Here is a 17,361-nt window from a genome sequence, read left to right on the forward strand (position 1 = left end):
ATTACCTGGACTTTGCATGCCTGTGGCCATGTTTATAACAAGTGTGTCTTTGCTCACTGGATGACAATGGGCTTCCATCATATTTCCAGGGGATCTTCTATGCAGTGTACTTTAATAGAAAGTGTTTGGTTTTGTGCTTGGGGTCACAGGTTAGGCCTGGGACTGAAAAATGCCTGCTCCTTCATTTGCATGATATAAAGCAAAAGGGAGGTTTTGTCAGAAATATTCTCCAACAATTTAACCTCTTATCATCACATATGCACATATCAGATTTCAAAATAGAAGCAGGAAAAGAGAGAGACAAGAATGTATTTCTACTTAATATCGTCTTATGTTTTCCCTCTTTCTTATTCTTTCATTCCCATATGTTGAAAGAGGTATTATAAAAACATAACATCTACCAAGGATAAAATTGAAATTTCATAGTGTAATGAAAAATGTTTTAAGAGCTTCTGAATATTAAAACAATCCATCTACATTCCTTTCTTCCAGGAAAAACATAAGCACATTTAAAGCCAGACAACCGTCCCCAAAGCAAAGTAAGTCATAGTTTCCCCATCATTTTTTTTCCTTTTGATGTAATTACATTTCTAAAATGTTCTTTCTCTGTGCTCCCCAAAGCCTGGTGAGAATATCTCCCTACTATAATCCTGAACATACTGCTACAATTTATCCAGTTCCGAGTTTGTTTTCCTTTGTTTGTTTCCATTAGATTGTGAGCTCACTGAAACAGAGAATGACTTACTCCTCAATCAATGCCTGATCTGGAAACTGAAGGAACTAACTGGGAACAACAAACGTGCCAGTTAGGGCACAAAGGGGCAGCTAAATATTCTGGTCCTTTCTTTAAGAACCACAAGGAATTATGGGGAAGTTTTCCAAAAGAGGCAGGGATGACCAGATTTGCATTGGAGGGATCATCCAGCCCAGTGGCAGAGAGAAAACAACTCTTGGCAAGAACTGATGCCAGCAGACCTCTTTGCCAGGCTACTGGGATGGATCAGTGTTGGAGTTAAAGAAACAAGATTTGAGGAGTGGTTAGAGAGTGGCAGCACATACAAGAGAGAGAATAAGGAAGTGTGGGGGTGAAGATTGAAGAAAACTGGAGGAATTTTGTCTTTCCTTCATTGGCTGTAAAATAGAGTGTATAGCTCACCCACACACTGAGTCTCTGAAGCCAGCTCTGTAGGTATGTAATGCTGCCTCTGGCCCTCCCATCACGAGCTATTTCACTCCAGGAACAATGGATCCCAATAAACCCCAATTTCTATCAGAATAAAACACAACAGAAATAAGTCCCTGGATGCCAAAATTCAGAGTTCTTTCTTATGAGAATTAGTGAATTCCCACATGGCCATAAAGTTTATGGTGATTTGAGTATAGGAGAAATATAAACCCATGAGCCATGTATGCCATCTGTGGACAGCTCTGCCTCCTATCTTTCTGTTTATTCTGGTTGGATGCCAGGCCTGGGAGGTGTGTCTCTGCTCTGTGTCCAGAGCAAATCCGTTTGGAGTAAATATTTTCTTGAAAACTTGTCTTGCTTCTGGAGAAACATAAATGTTGAGCATTCGAGCTCCTTTTTCTGAAAACTTTTCTCGAGCACCAGTCCCTATGCTACCACCATATGTTACTTGTTAGAAAGAATTCCTCCTATTTGCTCTGCGGGTCTTTCATGCTTTCTTGTGTGTTCTCTGCCTAGCCTTGAGAAGACAGATTTGTTTCTGCTCTGTTTGCCTCCCTAGTGCATTTTGCCAAGTACACACACATTAGGATCACATAAGGAAAGAGAGAAGGGGTATAATTTGCTGTCCAAAGATGCACAAAGGCTATCTTTTCTTTTTTTACTTTTTTAATTAAATTTTTATTTTTATATTAATTACAGTTTATTTACTTTGTATCCCAGCTGTAGCCCCCTCCCTCACTCCCTCCCAATCCAACCCTCCCTCATCTCCTCCCTGCCCCTCTCTAAGTCCACTGACAGGGGAGGTCCTCCTCCCCTTCCATCTGACCCTAGTTTATCAAGTCTTACCAGGACTGGCTGCAGGCTGCAATGTCCTCCTCTGTGGTCTAGCAAGGTTATTCCTCCCTCGGGGGGAGTTCATGTCAGAGACAGTCCCTTACTAGGGTACCCACTTGGATACTGAGCGGCCATGAACTACATCTGAGCAGGGGTTCTAGGTTATATCCATGCATGGTCCTTGGTTGGAGGGACAGTCTGAGAAAAGACCCCTGTGCCCAGATATATTTGGTCCTTGTAGAGCTCCTGTCCTCTCCAGGTCTTACTAACGCCCCCTTTTTTCATATGATTCCCTGCACTCTGCCCAAGGTTTGGTTATGAGTCTATGGGCTCTAGCAGCCTGAGCAAGCTCTCCTGTGGTTTTTTAGGCTGTCCTATGACGCTCACGGATCCACTATAGACTTCTGTCCTTATATCCTAGTCCCACCTCCTGAAGTCTCATCCCAACTGGTGATTCAATGAGTGTATTTTTTTTTTCTGCAGATGAAGGGATGATGTCAGTTCCCATTCAGGTAATAAGATACCTTCTGACTTCAACGTGGAAGAAATACTGTAAATGCCAGGGCAGAAACCCAAAGCCATCTGCAGAGTCTGGTGGCAGCAACAGCAGCACTCTTGTCGCATAACTTTTTGGAGGGAGCTGACATTTGCTGTGTGCTTTGTTGATGACAGGCCACGCGTTTAGTGTTTGACAGGCATCTCATGTTATATAACAGCCCGTGTTATTGTAGTACTGTGTCCTCTCACTTCACAGAAGCCAACTATGAAGCCATATCCCCCAAAGCCAGGCAGCTGAAAGCTACCCCAGCCAGCATTCAAACCCAGTCTCACTCCAAGGTCCACATGCTTTCCGCTCTACATTTCTGCCTCTGATTTTTTAATATCTGTAATTCCGCCATTAGTGAGACCTTCCCTATAACAGCCTGAAGCCTGTGGACTCTCCCTTGAATTAATAATACAATAATAGCGTGGAGCCTGTGGATGGAAGTCAACTTATAGAGAGTGCTTATGTAGCAGGCAGGAAGCCCTGGCTGTGACCCCCAGCACAGCATAAACTGGACTGGTGACACGCATAAACTCATGGCTCTCATGAGGTAAGAGTGAGGAGCAGAAGTCACAGTCACTCTCTGCTACGTATTGAATGGGGCACATGAGCCTCTGTCGGCAATAATACCAACACTCTGTTGATGAGTAGTTAAATGCTATCTAAGCCCCCAGTGTTCTCAGACCATGAGAATTACACAAGGTGCTCACAGGTCGCTCTGGAACATGTTAGAGAGGACACACTAAGTCAGTTATATGCTTTAGGTGACACGAACACACCATCTTGTTGTCTAGAGTTTGGAATGCCCCTGCTGCCATTTGGGAAGAAATGGTCAAGAAATGGAGAAAGCTGTGGGGTGGGGGAAGACAGGTTCTCCTCAACCCCCATTAGGCCTGTGTTGTTACTGAAGTACAAATGGGATGGGAAAAGCCCTGATCTTTATGATGGCTCTTCTTTGACCTCTTTGACCAGCAGGACAATGCCAATCAGACCTACACGGAAGAATTGTGCTACTTCCTTGTGGATCACAAAGCCCTCAGAGAAAGACCCCCAGGCAACTCTGCTGAGGTGTTCTATGAAAACATCTCTAACAAGGCTGAGAGGCCCAGAGAGTCAGCCATAAGAACAGAGACTGAGTATTCAGTTCTCCGCTTCCCTTCCACCCCTCAGCCCCTACCTTCCACAGAGGACGAATACGAACTTCTTGTGCCTAGCAGATTCCCCCTGCATTCCCCTCAGCGTCCATGGCCACCTACAGCCCCCTTTGAGACTCACTTTTCCCATCTACAGTGATGAAACTAGGTTAGAGTTTGTTTAGCACTGATAGATAAAAGTAGGAGTTGGGGCCTCTAGTTGAAGCGCTCAAGAAGCGCAGAGATCCTCAGTTTATTTCTGCTGGAGGACTTTGGCAGGGCAGACTCTGCAAACCACAAAACCTTTTAGAGTCTGACAATAGCTAACATTTAAAAAATTAGCCAATTGTCTTGAATGTCGCATTGGAAAAAAAAAAGTGACCACCTTTGCTTCTAAGTGGTATTGAAAACACTCTGTGGCAGGAAGGGCTCCAAGCATCTACACCTGGGTGTACCACAAAAAGGCTTTGTTCTTCTCATTAAGTTCCTATGAATGATCCCCACAACTGTGCTCTGCGGCCAGGGGAAGCTAACTCATCATGTTACATGTCCCCAGAGGAAATTCTTTCATCACCAGGAAGTTCCAGCTTAACACCACTTACTAAGGGAACTTGCAGTATGTCTTTTTCTCCCTGGACCTAAGATATGTCCCTTACTGAGTGTCTTTTGTGTCATGGTCCCCAAGGCTTGGAATTTTCTATATAGTTGTTAATATAATTTTAAACTACATTTTCAAGCTTCGAGTTTGCCCTCGTAGTTGTTTTTCTCCTATGGTGCAAGAAATCATCCCCAGAACCTCATCTATGCTAGGCAAGTGACCTCCCACTGAGAGACAGCTCAGACCCCTCCACACAAATCTCAGTAGAATCCTCACAGTATCAGAGACTGTGGAGTAGAAAAGTTTCTGGAGGGCCCCATCAGCTTCTTTTCTGACTGAGAGAAAATTGCTTGCCCAATGTTATATTATTAGCATTAGTGGCAGAACTTTATTCTGTCTTCCATGTCAGTGTTCCTGCTATGTATTGTATGGAATACAGTAAACTTCTCCATAAATAATGGATAAATAAAGATGTCTCCCATGTGAAATGTCCACGTGGAAAAAATAACACACACTCCTGCTCTGTGAGCATCCGTCTAATGGCTTGATTTCTTGTTTTCCGTCATCTTTTCTTTAGAATTTCTGGAATTGTGTCTATACCAAGTTAGCCAACGATGCATAACCTAGTGACTGACCAAACCTGTCCTACTGCCTGTTTTTGTAGATGAAGGTTTCTTGAAACACAGCTGCACTGATTTGTCTACATACTATCTATGGTTGCTCAACCATGTTAAAGTTGATTTGTGACTCAAACCAGAGGCTTCACAAAGCTAAAGATAGCTGTAGTTTAACCCATTCTGGATAATAATTTTGCCAACCTCTGCCCTAAACAATCACAGTAAGAGGACTGCATTTGGTTATTGATACAACTCATTGGGAGTAGATACCAACCAAAATGGCAGGAAAATATTAAACCGCAAATGAGATGAGCAAGACGAAAACAATTGCTAGCAAATGAGACTATTTGTACATTCACACCTGCGTCCTCCAGATGTTGTTTTGTTTACCTCGTGGCCACTGTCCTAATTTTAGGGGTGCTAAAACAGCAAGACATTCGTTGAGATGCACTTAGGATGCACTATGTATTTAAATACTGTTTTGTTTTCAAAGCTGAATAACTTTCTACTTAAAGTTTTCCAAGGCCTTGGAGAGGTAGCTCAGTAGCAGGGTCCTCGCATAACATGTATAAGACACACACACACACAAACAAATGAATAAATAAAATGATACATAATGAAGTAATGATACAAAGCAAAACAGGCCAAGTGCACTTTGAAAGGAAATTCAGTGGCTTGAAATCCTCTGGTGAGTTTGATGAGACATAAGCCAGTTGATCATCTGCAGCTAAAGAGCTGAACAGGCCTTGGTCCCACTGGCTTCCTTCTTCTGCAGACATCTTTCACACAGAAGCCTAGTCTTTGGCCAGAAGTCACTCAGGTTCAAAGGTCATGTTCATGGAGGTGGAAAAGGTACAAGATGTAACACTTGGCCTGTGGGAAACAATGTGGACCAGACCCCGTTCAAATCTCAGTTTCTTTTCTCCCTCTGAGCCTGACCTGCCTACTTGGAGGCTCAGACTATCACACCTGTACATTGAGTGCAAGTGAGAAAGCTCGGAAATTAAAGTATTTACTGGGCAAACCTGACAACCAGGGTTTGATCCTAGGACCCCACAGTGCAAGGACAGAACTGATTTCTGAAAGTCGTCTAACCTACACATACACATATACACCCACAAATTTTAAATGAAATTGAAAAATTAAACCTACTATGTTGTGTATGATATATCAATTAAAAAAAAGTACCAATAAGTAAATTAAAGGAAAAAGTTCTGAGCAAAATGGTTCTGAGAACTGAACTCAGCATACTGTTGAATGTGAAATGCCCCACAGTCCCCGTGCTTAAGCACTTGCTCCCCTGCTGGTGACAGTTTAGGAGGGATACAGAGCCCTTGAGACTATAAACTACATAGCAGATGTGACTCTCTAAGGGGATACAGGGACCTCGATGGTGCTTTCTGCTCTAGTTCTGTCTAAAACCATCTGTTTCCTAATCTGCCAGGGTGAATGCCCTTGTCGCAAGCTCCCACCATGGCAGACTGAGTTGCTCCCACCACCATGCTGTCCTATCATAGTGAACTATGTGTCCCCTGGATCTCTGGGTCAAAATAAGCCTTGCCTCACTCATTGCTTCTGTCAGGTATTTTGACATAGTGAAGAGAAAATGTAGTTCACGTATTTTCATAATACATAAATTACCTCCAATTTTAGAGCAAGTAAAAATTTGTGTCCAAACACTCCCACTGTGCTCAGACTTTGCCCACTGGTATAGATGGGGTGGATGATATTGAGCAGCATGCTTACTGAGGAGCTATTGGTATGGAAGAGCTGCAGAGAAGGGTCGGGGTCATTCTTTGTGGATGGTGTAGTGATTGGTAATTCCCTGTGAGTCAATGGATGCCCCACATACATACACATAAACACATCTCCAACTGGATTTAGTCGATTATCCAGAGAGAGAGAGAGAGAGAGAGAAAGAGAGAGAAAAAGAGAGAGAGAGAGAAGCATGAAGTTGAGTTGGGGGTATGTTAGGGACATATGAGAAAAGTCAAGAGGGTTAATGGGGATTTTAATCATATATGTTCTGAATTCTCGAAAATAAAAACATACTAATGGCAACCCATGGGCTGATGCTGATCCCATTTTCCACACATTTCAAGATTTCTGATGAAATTCTGCAGTTTTGCAGGAAGTACACATGAACAAAGATCCGTCCGTGTTCAACACAGGTCCGTGTGTGTGTGTGTGTGTGTGTGTGTGTGTGTGTGTGTGTATGAGCAATGTGCTGTTCCAGGAAGTTGGTAATGCAGCTCCTCACTTAAACAATCCAAGTTCTTGAGAAAGACACTGAGGCTGAGTTTCTAATTTACTCTTTAAGTCACAACTATAATGAGAAATGCCCCTCCCCTGTACAGGGCTTCAAAGCAGTATACAGACAAAATGGAGAGGCCCACAGTGCAAACTACCCCAGGGCAGGCTTTGTGGTTTCCGCTCACATTCATATTAGCACCTATAAATAAACTCCTATTCTTTGAATCAACTCGTATCTAAAAAAAGAAGAGAGAAATCGGAAAGGGGCAAAAACAAGGCAGGAAAATGAACTGCTGACAAGGTCAAATGCTGACATGATCAGGACAGCCTGGGGACTCTTAAATATCTTTGGGTGGAGGACATAGAGAGGGACAGAATGGAAGGCTTGAGGGGAACAGATGGAAGGACATGGGAGTGGGGAACAGGATGGAAGGCGGGGGGCGGGGGGCGACAGTTGCCATGGCCAGGTCACAGAGGAGCCTGTAGAAAGTTTCTCTCTTGTTGAAAGTGCTTGGCTTTTTCCACACCTAGCCTCTGAAGTTCACAAAGTTGTCTTAATCTGAGGATACATTGGTTCTGCCAACTATTATATGGATCTATAAAAATCTATCCTATTTTCCCAGAAGCTCTTTTTTCAATGTCTGAAGAAATGCCACAGGATCGGTTTCATTTGTTTTCTACAGTCTGATGGCTACATCTCTCAATTCATTCCTTTCCTTATCACTACTTCTTGCAGATTCTGAGGCCAACTAAGGATGACCTGAGTATGCCCTCAGGGCACCCATCAGGATGGTAACCACTCACCATGGGTGATTATCCAGTGGGCTGAGCTTTGTTCTCTCTCTTTCTCTCTCTTTCTCTTTCTCTCTTTCTCTCTCTCTCCCTCTCCCTTTCCCTCTCCCCCCACTCTCCAGGCTTTGACTTCCAGCTCTAAACTGTGGAGCTGCCTTCTGATATTGAGGATCTATGTCAACAGGCACAAACCCAGAAAAGACATTAAAGAATGTACAGAATAAGGAGAGCAACAACAGTGCCCTATACTTTCTTTAATAATGAGAGAGAAAGGAAGACAGGGATACTGCTCCCACTGCCTGTGTAGGAATCACACTCCAAATACATTGAGAGTTCATGTCAAGGATCCACATCTAAAAGGAAAAAAATGCTGGAGATGTGGTTCAGTGGTACAATGCTTGTCTGGCATTCATGTGGTCTTAGATTCAATCCCAAGTGCAGCAAAGAAACAAACATAAATTGTGTTAACTTTATTATAAGAAACAAATGGGCAAGCCGGGCATAATGGGGCACATCTTTAATCCCAGCACTCAGGAGGCAGAGGCAGGTGGATGTCTGTGAGTTCAAGGCCAGCCTGGTCTACAGAGTGAGTTCCAGGACTCTCATATAGTACTGTTAAGTGGAGAAACACTGTCTTGAAAAATAGAACAAAACCAAAGGACAAACGTGTTTATTCATATTTCTCCAGTGCTTTTGGGTCAGCTTGGGTCTACTTCTCACACAAAGTCTTCTCCAACAAGACTTCACTGACCACTTTTTCCCCTGAACACTCACCACCTTACAGTTTGTATTATTTACAGTTAAACCTGGCTATTTTTTTTCTCTGCTGTTTCCTGTTTCATACCTGCTAATAACATTAGCAACTTCTTTTACTGTCTTCTTTACTGGTATCAGCTATGCATGGGCAAAAACACATCACACACACACACACACACACACACACACACACACATCTACAGGTGGCTAGAGAGATGCCTCAGTGACCGAAGTGCTCTGCTCGCTACCCTTGCAGAGAACCCGGGGTCAGTCCCAGAACCATCGTGGCATTCACAACTGCCTATAACTACAGAAACAGGAGATCTGATGTCTGATCTCCTCGGACTCCAGTGCACAGGTGGTGCATATACATACACTCAAGAATAGACCAATAAAATTAAATAAGTACATTTAAAAGATAAAAATATAGAGGGAACAAAATTAAATTGCAAAGCTAAAGAGAGTTGGACAGATGTTAGAAATTTTGTTGAAAATAGGACAAGTATTCTATCCATAACCAAATGACTTCCTGAAAGCAAAAGTTTTTTCACCCCACATTCTTCAACTATTTCACAGACATTTGTTAAAACTTTATGATGACCCAGGCATTCCTATCATTAAGCTGTGTCGTGGCCACAAAACTCGTCTTCTATAACAAAACAGTATATGTGTGCATGAAATTGTTTTTGTCAAACATCTCTGTATGCTTTAAGTTTCCTATAATGTATTGTGCCCAAAAATCAAACCTTGAAAATTCTTCTCTATGTTCAAGTGGTCAAAATCAGAACTAAAGTATTTACACGTCAATACTTCCCAAAAGAACAGGGGACAAAACCAAACCCCATCCCTAGACACAAACAGACCCATCCAGACCCATCCAAGAAGCAATTAATGGGACCGAAAGTTATCTTTGACATAGGGTTTCAGTCCCACCGTGACAAAGAAAGCATGGTGGTGTTAACAGCAGCAAGAGCTTGGCAGGGGATTCCACATTATGGAGGACTGGGAAGTAGAGAATGAAACTTGGACCAAGTGGACTGGGCTATCACCTTCAAACGATTTCCTCTAGCAGTTTCCTTATGCCAGGGAGCCCTCCTCCCTCAAAGGTTATACTGCCTCCAAACAGTATCACTCACTGGGAAACAAGTGTTTAACACATAAGCCTGAGGGGGACATTGCAGACTGATACTGTAGCACTGTACCTAAGGACTACAGAGATAGAGGAAAGGGGCAGATCCCTCCTACTCTCCCTGGAAACGAGAGGAGGACATAGCTGACCCCACCCCAACCTGGTCCAACCTGGCTTCACCTTATTCACTCCATGCACACAATCACTTCTCTCTCCCTTTTCTGCAAGAAAATGCCTACCTAACACATGGCCTTGGAGAGGGAAGACCTGAGAGGCAAATGAGAAGACAACACAGTTACAAAAATAATTTATTGTGTTTTTATATCATTATCTATTAAAATTCATCACTACTTTAAAAAAGTACAGCCACACCGAGGTTCACTGTTAACATGTTAAAAAATAATAATAATAAAGGGGAAGAAGAAAAATCCACGTGTTTCAGTAGTTTAAGGAACTATCCTGAAAATGAAACAATAAATAACAGTATAGCAGTTCCTATCACTACAGTAGGTGCAGTTAAATAAGAAAGCAAATTCAGGATGTTTGGAACCTCATGTCCTAAGGCAAGCTTATACTTGACACAGTCATACACAGAGGCCTGCCATGGTGACCTGCATTCACAGCTAATCTATCTGCGTTATCAGGCTGGAGAATTTCTCATTATACAACAATGAAACTCTCCTAGAAAATTTCCAGGAAGGCAATATCCTCAACAAAATAAATATTCTGGTCCCTCATGACAATCTATAGCCACAGGTGACTGATACAGTCACTAACTTCCTCCTGGCATGCCACTTTTGGCAGTTTCAAAAGTACAGAGACTCTCTGCTGAGTACGCATCATCCGCAGTACGACACATGTGTGACACCTCAAGAATCCGTGTCCTACAGGAAGACTGCTGACACTGTGCAATGGAAAGCCAGTGTGTGATATCAGTAGCAGAAAGGTAAACAGTCTTTGATGGCTTTTATAGTAATAACATTAATAACCCACATGGATGGCAATCTTAAAGGATGGCAGCCTATCCAAAACTCACAGACATACGTTAAAAAAAAAAAAAAAAAAGACATGGAGTCATCTCCGGAACAATGAAGAGATGAGAAAAAATTAGAAAATCTGTACACCTAAAGAAACTAATCAAGAAGGAGGACTCTGGCTAAAATGTTCAATCCCCATTCAGAAAGGCAAAGAGAACGGACTTCAGAAGAAGGAGAAAACAGGGAACAAGTCAGGAGCCTACCACAGAGGGTCTCTGAAAGGCTTTACTCTGCAGGGTATCAAAGCAGATGCTGGGACCTATGGCCAACCTTTGGGGAGAGTGCAGGGAATCTTAGGAAAGAAGTCAGAGATAGTAAGACCTGGAGAGGACAGAAGCTCCACAAGGACAGCAACAGAACCAAAAAATCTGGGCACAGGGGTCTTTTCTGAGACTGATACTCCAACCAAGGACCATGAATAGAGATAAACTAGAACCACTGCACAGATGTAGCCCATGGCAGCTCAGTCTCCAAGTGTGTTCCCTAGTAAGGGGAATAGGGACTATTGCTGACATGAACTCAGAGGCTAACTCTTTGATCACTTCCCCCTGAAGGGGGAGCAGCCTTACCAGACCACAGAGGAAGACAATGCAGCCACTCCTGATGAGACCTAATAGACTAGGATCAGAAGGAAGGAGAAGAAGATCTCTCCTATCAGTGGACTTGGGGAGGGGCATGCATGGAGGAGGGGGAGGGAGGGTGGGATTGGAAGGAGAGGAGAGAGGGAGCTACAGGGGGATAGAAAGTGAATAAAGTGTAATTAATAAAAATTTTTAAAAAATAGAAAAAAAAAGACAAGTTGGTCCCATTTCTATATGTAACATGTTGGTAATATGTCACTTTGCTGAGTTCAGTTGTCCATCCACTCAAGTATAGGTGCTAGAAGCAGATGAAGAGCTACTCTTGGAACTGCCTTCCCCTACCTTCCACCCTGGCTTAAAAGTCAGTCAAATATGATTGGGGGTGGGGAGGGGCTTCAGTGAACAATTGGTTGGTTCTCCCTCCCTGCCTTGACTAGCTGCTTCTCCTCGACCCATCAGCACGGGCTGACAGAACCTACCTAAAACAAAGCCTGGTATATCTTTGCACTACAGGAAAAACATCTGTGTGCTGACAGCAGCAGCCAGTGCTTCCAAGACAGCAGGAACCTCACACTGTGGGATCTTTGACCTGCCCCAGACCTCCTCTAGCTCCTGATCCTGGCTCGGACAGGATGAACTGCCCTTCTGCAGTTGGAGAGACTTCATATCTGTGGAACCAGACTTCATATCTGTGCCGAATCAGTAGGAAGACTGTCTCCTCCTTCTGGTCCCTTCATTCTAGAAAGAAAGCAAAGGCAAACCAAAGTCACTGCGTGCTTAGTTTTATAACTGTCAACTTGATCCAAACTGGAGTCACGTGAGCAAAGAAAGTCAGTGAGGGATTGCCTAGATCAGGTTGGCCCATGGGCATGTCTGTGCAGGAATGTGTTGACTGCTTTCATGGATGGGAGAAAACTCAGTCTGAAATTGGGCAGCACCATTCCCCAGCCTGACTCCCTGGACTGTGTAAGAGTAGAGAAAACAGCCAAGCACGAAGCACGGGGCACTCATTTCCCCCTGGCTCTTGGCTGTGGTTTCAATGTGACTAGAAACTTCAAGTTCCTGCCACCCTGAGTTTCCTGCAGACAAACTGGAACAACCTGAGATTGTGTTCTAGCACAGCAACAGAAGTGAAAATAGGGAAGTCGCTGATTTTCAAAAGCCAGAATTATTTGGAACATTTGTGTTTAGATATGGTTCTCACTGAGCCTGAGGATATAATCTTAAATCGAACTGGAATCACCAGCATTTCTGAAGAGAAAAGCTTTACTCTTCACATGCACACACAAACATACACACCCATATATGCTGATGTGCATACCTGCTGGCTACTCCTCAAAAGACAAATAACGTGTTTGTTGGTTGCTCATTTATTTTGGTCTGAATCTTGCTAAACATGTTGATGTGGCCTTTTGGCTAACGAGGGCATTTTGACATTTGACCGTTCTTTGTACTTTAACTATGTCGAGTACAAAGTCACCTGCCCCAGTTCGTTCACCTGTCACTCCAGGTCCTTTGCTCCCTCTACTCACCATAGAGCAGGAGAGATTCTGGGTCGAGCCCGAGCCTCTCACAACTCGATACATTCTTATCGTGAAAATTCTGTCGCATAATGCCGAGCACCAGCTCTTCACTTAGCATGTGCTTCATAAAGCCGTCATCATCCGATGGAACTCCAAACAGCAAGTGATAGGTCACCGTGGCATTTTCAAGACTGAAAGCCAAACCATTAAAGTAGACAGACAGACGTAAGGAGGAAGCAGAACCATATTGGAACTCAGAAACCAGTTTCAACATTAGTGCTTCTTTGGCTCCACATCTTCCTGTAACCGGCTTCAGAGGGTACACTAACCTAGGGGCATGCACTCTCCTAGAGCCCTCCTCCTCAGCCCATCACACACCCACCACCAACTGTTCTTGCTTTCGGGGCCCACTGAGAGTGGCCGTTGAAAGGAAAGGACACAACCCAACTATCATAAAGACAGACTGAGACTTGGCATGGAACCCATCTAATAGCCTTTCATCCTGTATGGCGAGCCCGGAAGGTCTGCCTCTATTCCCATCTCCACGTTTTCAGTGCTGACACCATGTGTTCTCATCAGGGCTGGTCAGTTTAACGAGTTCTTTTAAACTGTTTACAGAAACACACACACACACACACTTTGATCATACCCTCCCCTACGTTTAACCAGTTAACCTATAAAAATGGTTGTGGTCTGGCTCAAGGCTTCTTACCCTAAGCTAGCTCTCAACTTGATCTCCCAGAAAATGCCCTGTGTACCAGCAACGAATCATACTTCCTATGTTTGAGAGGTTACTCTCCATGTCCACTCCCAGAGCTCCCTAAGGCATGATGACCAATTTTTTAGGCTCTTGGTAAGGAAACATAAGGAATTTTCAACCCTGAAGAGGCCCTAACCCTTTTATCTTCAGGACACATTTTTCTAACTTTTTATAGTGAAAATAATTATAGGTCTATCCTTAATTAGTAACTTTAGATGCTACCCTTTAGATGCTACCTCAACGTTTAATTTTTCACAGGTATTATATTGGTTTGGTCAAGATGACCCACATTAGACTCAGCAATAAAAAGAAAAGAAAAGAAATTTAACAGGAGCTCACATCAGAGAGATGCTTCTAGGGAGAGATTTATAGCCACAACAGTCTGCAATTAATCAGGCCAGTGCACTGCTAAGGATAGGCAAAGAGCTCCCCCTTGCGGCCAGATGTCATAATAGCTAATGACTGTATGCTTTATACTGCTGGGATGACTCAGTTTGTCAACTCTCCCATATACCAAAGAAGCGTGCCAAGCCCTGAGGGCCAAATAAATAACAGAGTAAATTTAGACGCTGACAAGACCCAGTTACCAGGATGCCAGTCAAGGCAGTGTTAAAAGCCCATCTTCGAGCTCTAATCTAGCTAGCCTAGTTTGTGGGCGTTGTTAATTGGCCCCTAGCTGTGCACCCGCCGGCAGGAAGCAATCCTGCATGATCACTGGTAAGGATTTGGGCTAACTGATGAAACAGCCCTGGGTGAGCTTTCAGAAGATGAGTCTGGAAGCTAAGTGAGAGTATCAAGCTGCCTGACTGAGGCTGAGTGCCCCTTCCATGCCTGTCCCTCCTGTCTGCTGCCACCACCCCAGTCTCCCTCGGTAAGTTTATAGAAGACAAAATTGGAGAGAAGGCGTTTATCTATGAGCTTTCCATCAGTGGAGGGGGCTAGCAACTGATGCAGCAAGAGGTACTTTCAGATACTGCTGGGCCAGTCCTAGACAGAGGCCAGGACCTCTCTGTAGACACAAACGCATGTCCCATGTGCCAGGGATAGGGATATCTTTTCACTAGGGTTGATTTTTTGAAAAAAATCTATGTAAAGTTTAAAAAGAAAAGAGAAGAGGGGCTGGGATGTTATTCAGTTGGTGGATTGTTTGCGTAACATGCAAGAAACCCTGCATTCAAGCCCCAACACACAGAAAATCTGACATGATGGCACATGCTTGAAATCCCAGCATGTAGAGGCAGGGCAATCCAAAGTTCAAGGTCAGCCTTGGTTACTTGGGTTCGAGGTCAGCTGGGCTATGTGAGACACTTTCTCAACAACAACAAAACAAAGACATAACTTCTTTACACTAAAGTCCTTGGGATTTTCTTTTAGAAAATGCTTTAAATCTCCCTCCCTCCTTCCCTCTCTCTCTTCTCTTTGTGTGTGTGTGTGTGTGTGTGTGTGTGTGTCTGTGTGTGTGTCTGTCTGTCTCCCATCCTCTACGGGGAAGTAGGAATGTTAGATCCCCTGAAGCTGCAGCTGGTAAGTGAGCTGCCAATTGGGAGATGAACACAGGTCCCCTAGAAGAACAGGAGGTTTTCTCAACAGCTCAGCCACCTCCCCAACCCCACCGCTAATAATTAAAAAAAAAAAAAAAATCTTCAACAAATGGTGCTGGTCTAACTGGATGTCTACATGTAGAAAAATGCAAATAGACCCAGATCTTTCACCTTGTGCAAAACTAAAGTCCAAGTGGATCAAAGACCTCAACATAAAACCAGACATACTAAATCTCTTACAACAGCCTACAGACAAGCAAAGGAACTTCACCAACCCTATATCTGACAGAGGGTTAATATCTACAATATATAAAGAACTGAAGAGTTTAAACACCAACAAACCAAGTAATCCAATTAAAAAATGGGGTACAGAGCTAAACAGAGAATTCTTTACAGAAGAATCGAATGGCAGAGAAATGCTTAAAGAAATGTTCAGCATCCTTAGTCATTTGGGAAATGCAAATCAAAAAGACCCTGAGATTTCGCCTTATACCCATCAGAATGGCTAAGATCAAAGACTCAAGTGACAACACATGCTGGAGAGGTTGTGGAGAATTGGGAACCCTTTTCCATTGCTGATGGGAATGTGAACTTCTACAACCACTTTGGAAATCAATCTGGGGCTTTCTCAGAAAATTAAGAATAGTGCTTCCTCAAGATCCAGCTATACCACTCCTAGGCATATACTTAAAAGATGCCCCACCATTCAATAAGGAAATTTATTCAACTATGTTCATAGCAGTTTTATTTGTAATAGCCAGAATCTGGAAACAATCTAGATGCCCCTCAACCGAAGAATGGATACAGAAATTGTAGTACCTTTACACAATGGAATACTACTTGGCAATTAAAAACAAGGAAATCATGAAATTTACAGGCAAATGGTGGGAACTAGAAAAGATCATCCTGAGTGAGGTAACCCAGAAGCAGAAAGACACATATGATATATACTCACTTATAAGTGGATATTAGCCATATAATATAAGATAAACATACTAAAATCTATAGTCTTTACGAAGCTAAAAAAAACAAGGAGGACCCTAGGGAAGATGCTTAATCCTCATTCAGAAGGGAAAAAAAGGATAGGCATTGAAAGTAAGAGAAGACAAGGAACAGGACAGGAGCCTTCCACAGAGGACCTCTGAAAGACTCTAACTATTAGGGTATCAAATAAGAGACTGAGAATCATGGCCATACTTTGGGCAGAGTGCTGGAATCCTTATGGAAGAAGAGGGAAATAGAAAGACCTGGAGGGAACAGGAGCTCCACAAAGAGAACAACAGAGGCAAAATACCTGGGCCCAGAGGGGCCTGCAGAGACTGATACTCCAACCATGGACTGTGCTTGGAGAGGACAAAGGAAGGAAGCCCATTGGCTACTCAGTTTCCAAGTGGGTTCCTTAGTAAGGGGCTGTCTCTGACATGAACTCAGTGGTGGGTTCTTTGATCACCTCCTCCTGGAAGGTGCAGCCTTGCCAGGCTAGAGAGGAAGATGATGCAGCCAGCCTTGATGAGACCTGATAAGCTAGGGTCAGATAGAAGGGGAGGAGGTCCTTCCCTATCAGGGGACTAGGGAAAGGGCATGAGGGAGAAGATGAGGAAGGGGGCTGCAGTGGGGATACAAAATTAATAAATTATAATTAATAAATACATAAATAAAATTAAATTTAAAAAAAAACCCTAAGCCTTGGCCTGATTTCTAGATCTGTTTCGCTCAGTTTTCTGAAGGGTTTCTCAGTGTCTACTCTCACCTGTTAAATACTAATCCCAGACCCTTTATGTCCATAGTATAATGACAGATTCTCGGAAAGATCCAAAAGTCTCTGAGGTGGAAGGAATCATTCCTGCCTCAACTCTACTGCAATCTTTAAATTGAAAGACGGGTCAAGGGGATGGAGCAAAGCATGGGAGGTCCAGCTATGCAATTCTCCCTTTCCTACATCCATTTTTGTGCTGGTGACTTACGATTAAAGGTAGTAGGGTCACCACTGTGCAGCATGTGCTTACAGAGACATATGAACAAGAAGGAGGGCTGCATCAGACTTCACATCCTTTCTAATCCTGTCTCATCAGGTCAC

At 43.4% G+C, this 17,361-nt stretch overlaps 2 protein-coding genes across 7 annotated transcripts in view; one reads left to right on the plus strand and one right to left on the minus strand.

Moving 5' to 3' along the window:
• Positions 1-4,807, plus strand: part of Gcsam (germinal center associated signaling and motility) — a 9,945-nt gene extending 5,138 nt beyond the window's left edge. For 3 of the 6 annotated variants that reach the window (XM_055594685.1, XM_055594699.1, XM_055594710.1), the window contains 3 exons: positions 493-539; positions 2,504-2,532; positions 3,537-4,807. In XM_055594685.1, coding sequence (XP_055450660.1) covers positions 493-539; positions 2,504-2,532; positions 3,537-3,857 — 397 coding nt within the window. In that variant the 3' untranslated portion in view covers positions 3,858-4,807. The remainder of the gene's footprint in view (positions 1-492; positions 540-2,503; positions 2,533-3,536) is intronic. The other 3 variants (XM_055594692.1, XM_055594705.1, XM_055594717.1) reach the window with 1 other exon arrangement.
• Positions 4,808-11,573: 6,766 nt separating this feature from the next.
• Positions 11,574-17,361, minus strand: part of CUNH3orf52 (chromosome unknown C3orf52 homolog) — a 30,871-nt gene continuing 25,083 nt past the window's right edge. The window contains exons 5-6 of the mRNA XM_055594676.1: positions 12,993-13,174; positions 11,574-12,198 (exon numbers count right to left, since the gene is read on the minus strand). Of these exons, the coding sequence (XP_055450651.1) occupies positions 12,194-12,198; positions 12,993-13,174 (187 nt within the window). The 3' untranslated portion in view covers positions 11,574-12,193. The remainder of the gene's footprint in view (positions 12,199-12,992; positions 13,175-17,361) is intronic.

Source organism: Psammomys obesus, unplaced genomic scaffold (assembly GCF_907164565.1).
Source record: "Psammomys obesus unplaced genomic scaffold, mPsaObe1.curated_primary_1811, whole genome shotgun sequence".
Lineage (NCBI taxonomy): Eukaryota > Metazoa > Chordata > Mammalia > Rodentia > Muridae > Psammomys > Psammomys obesus.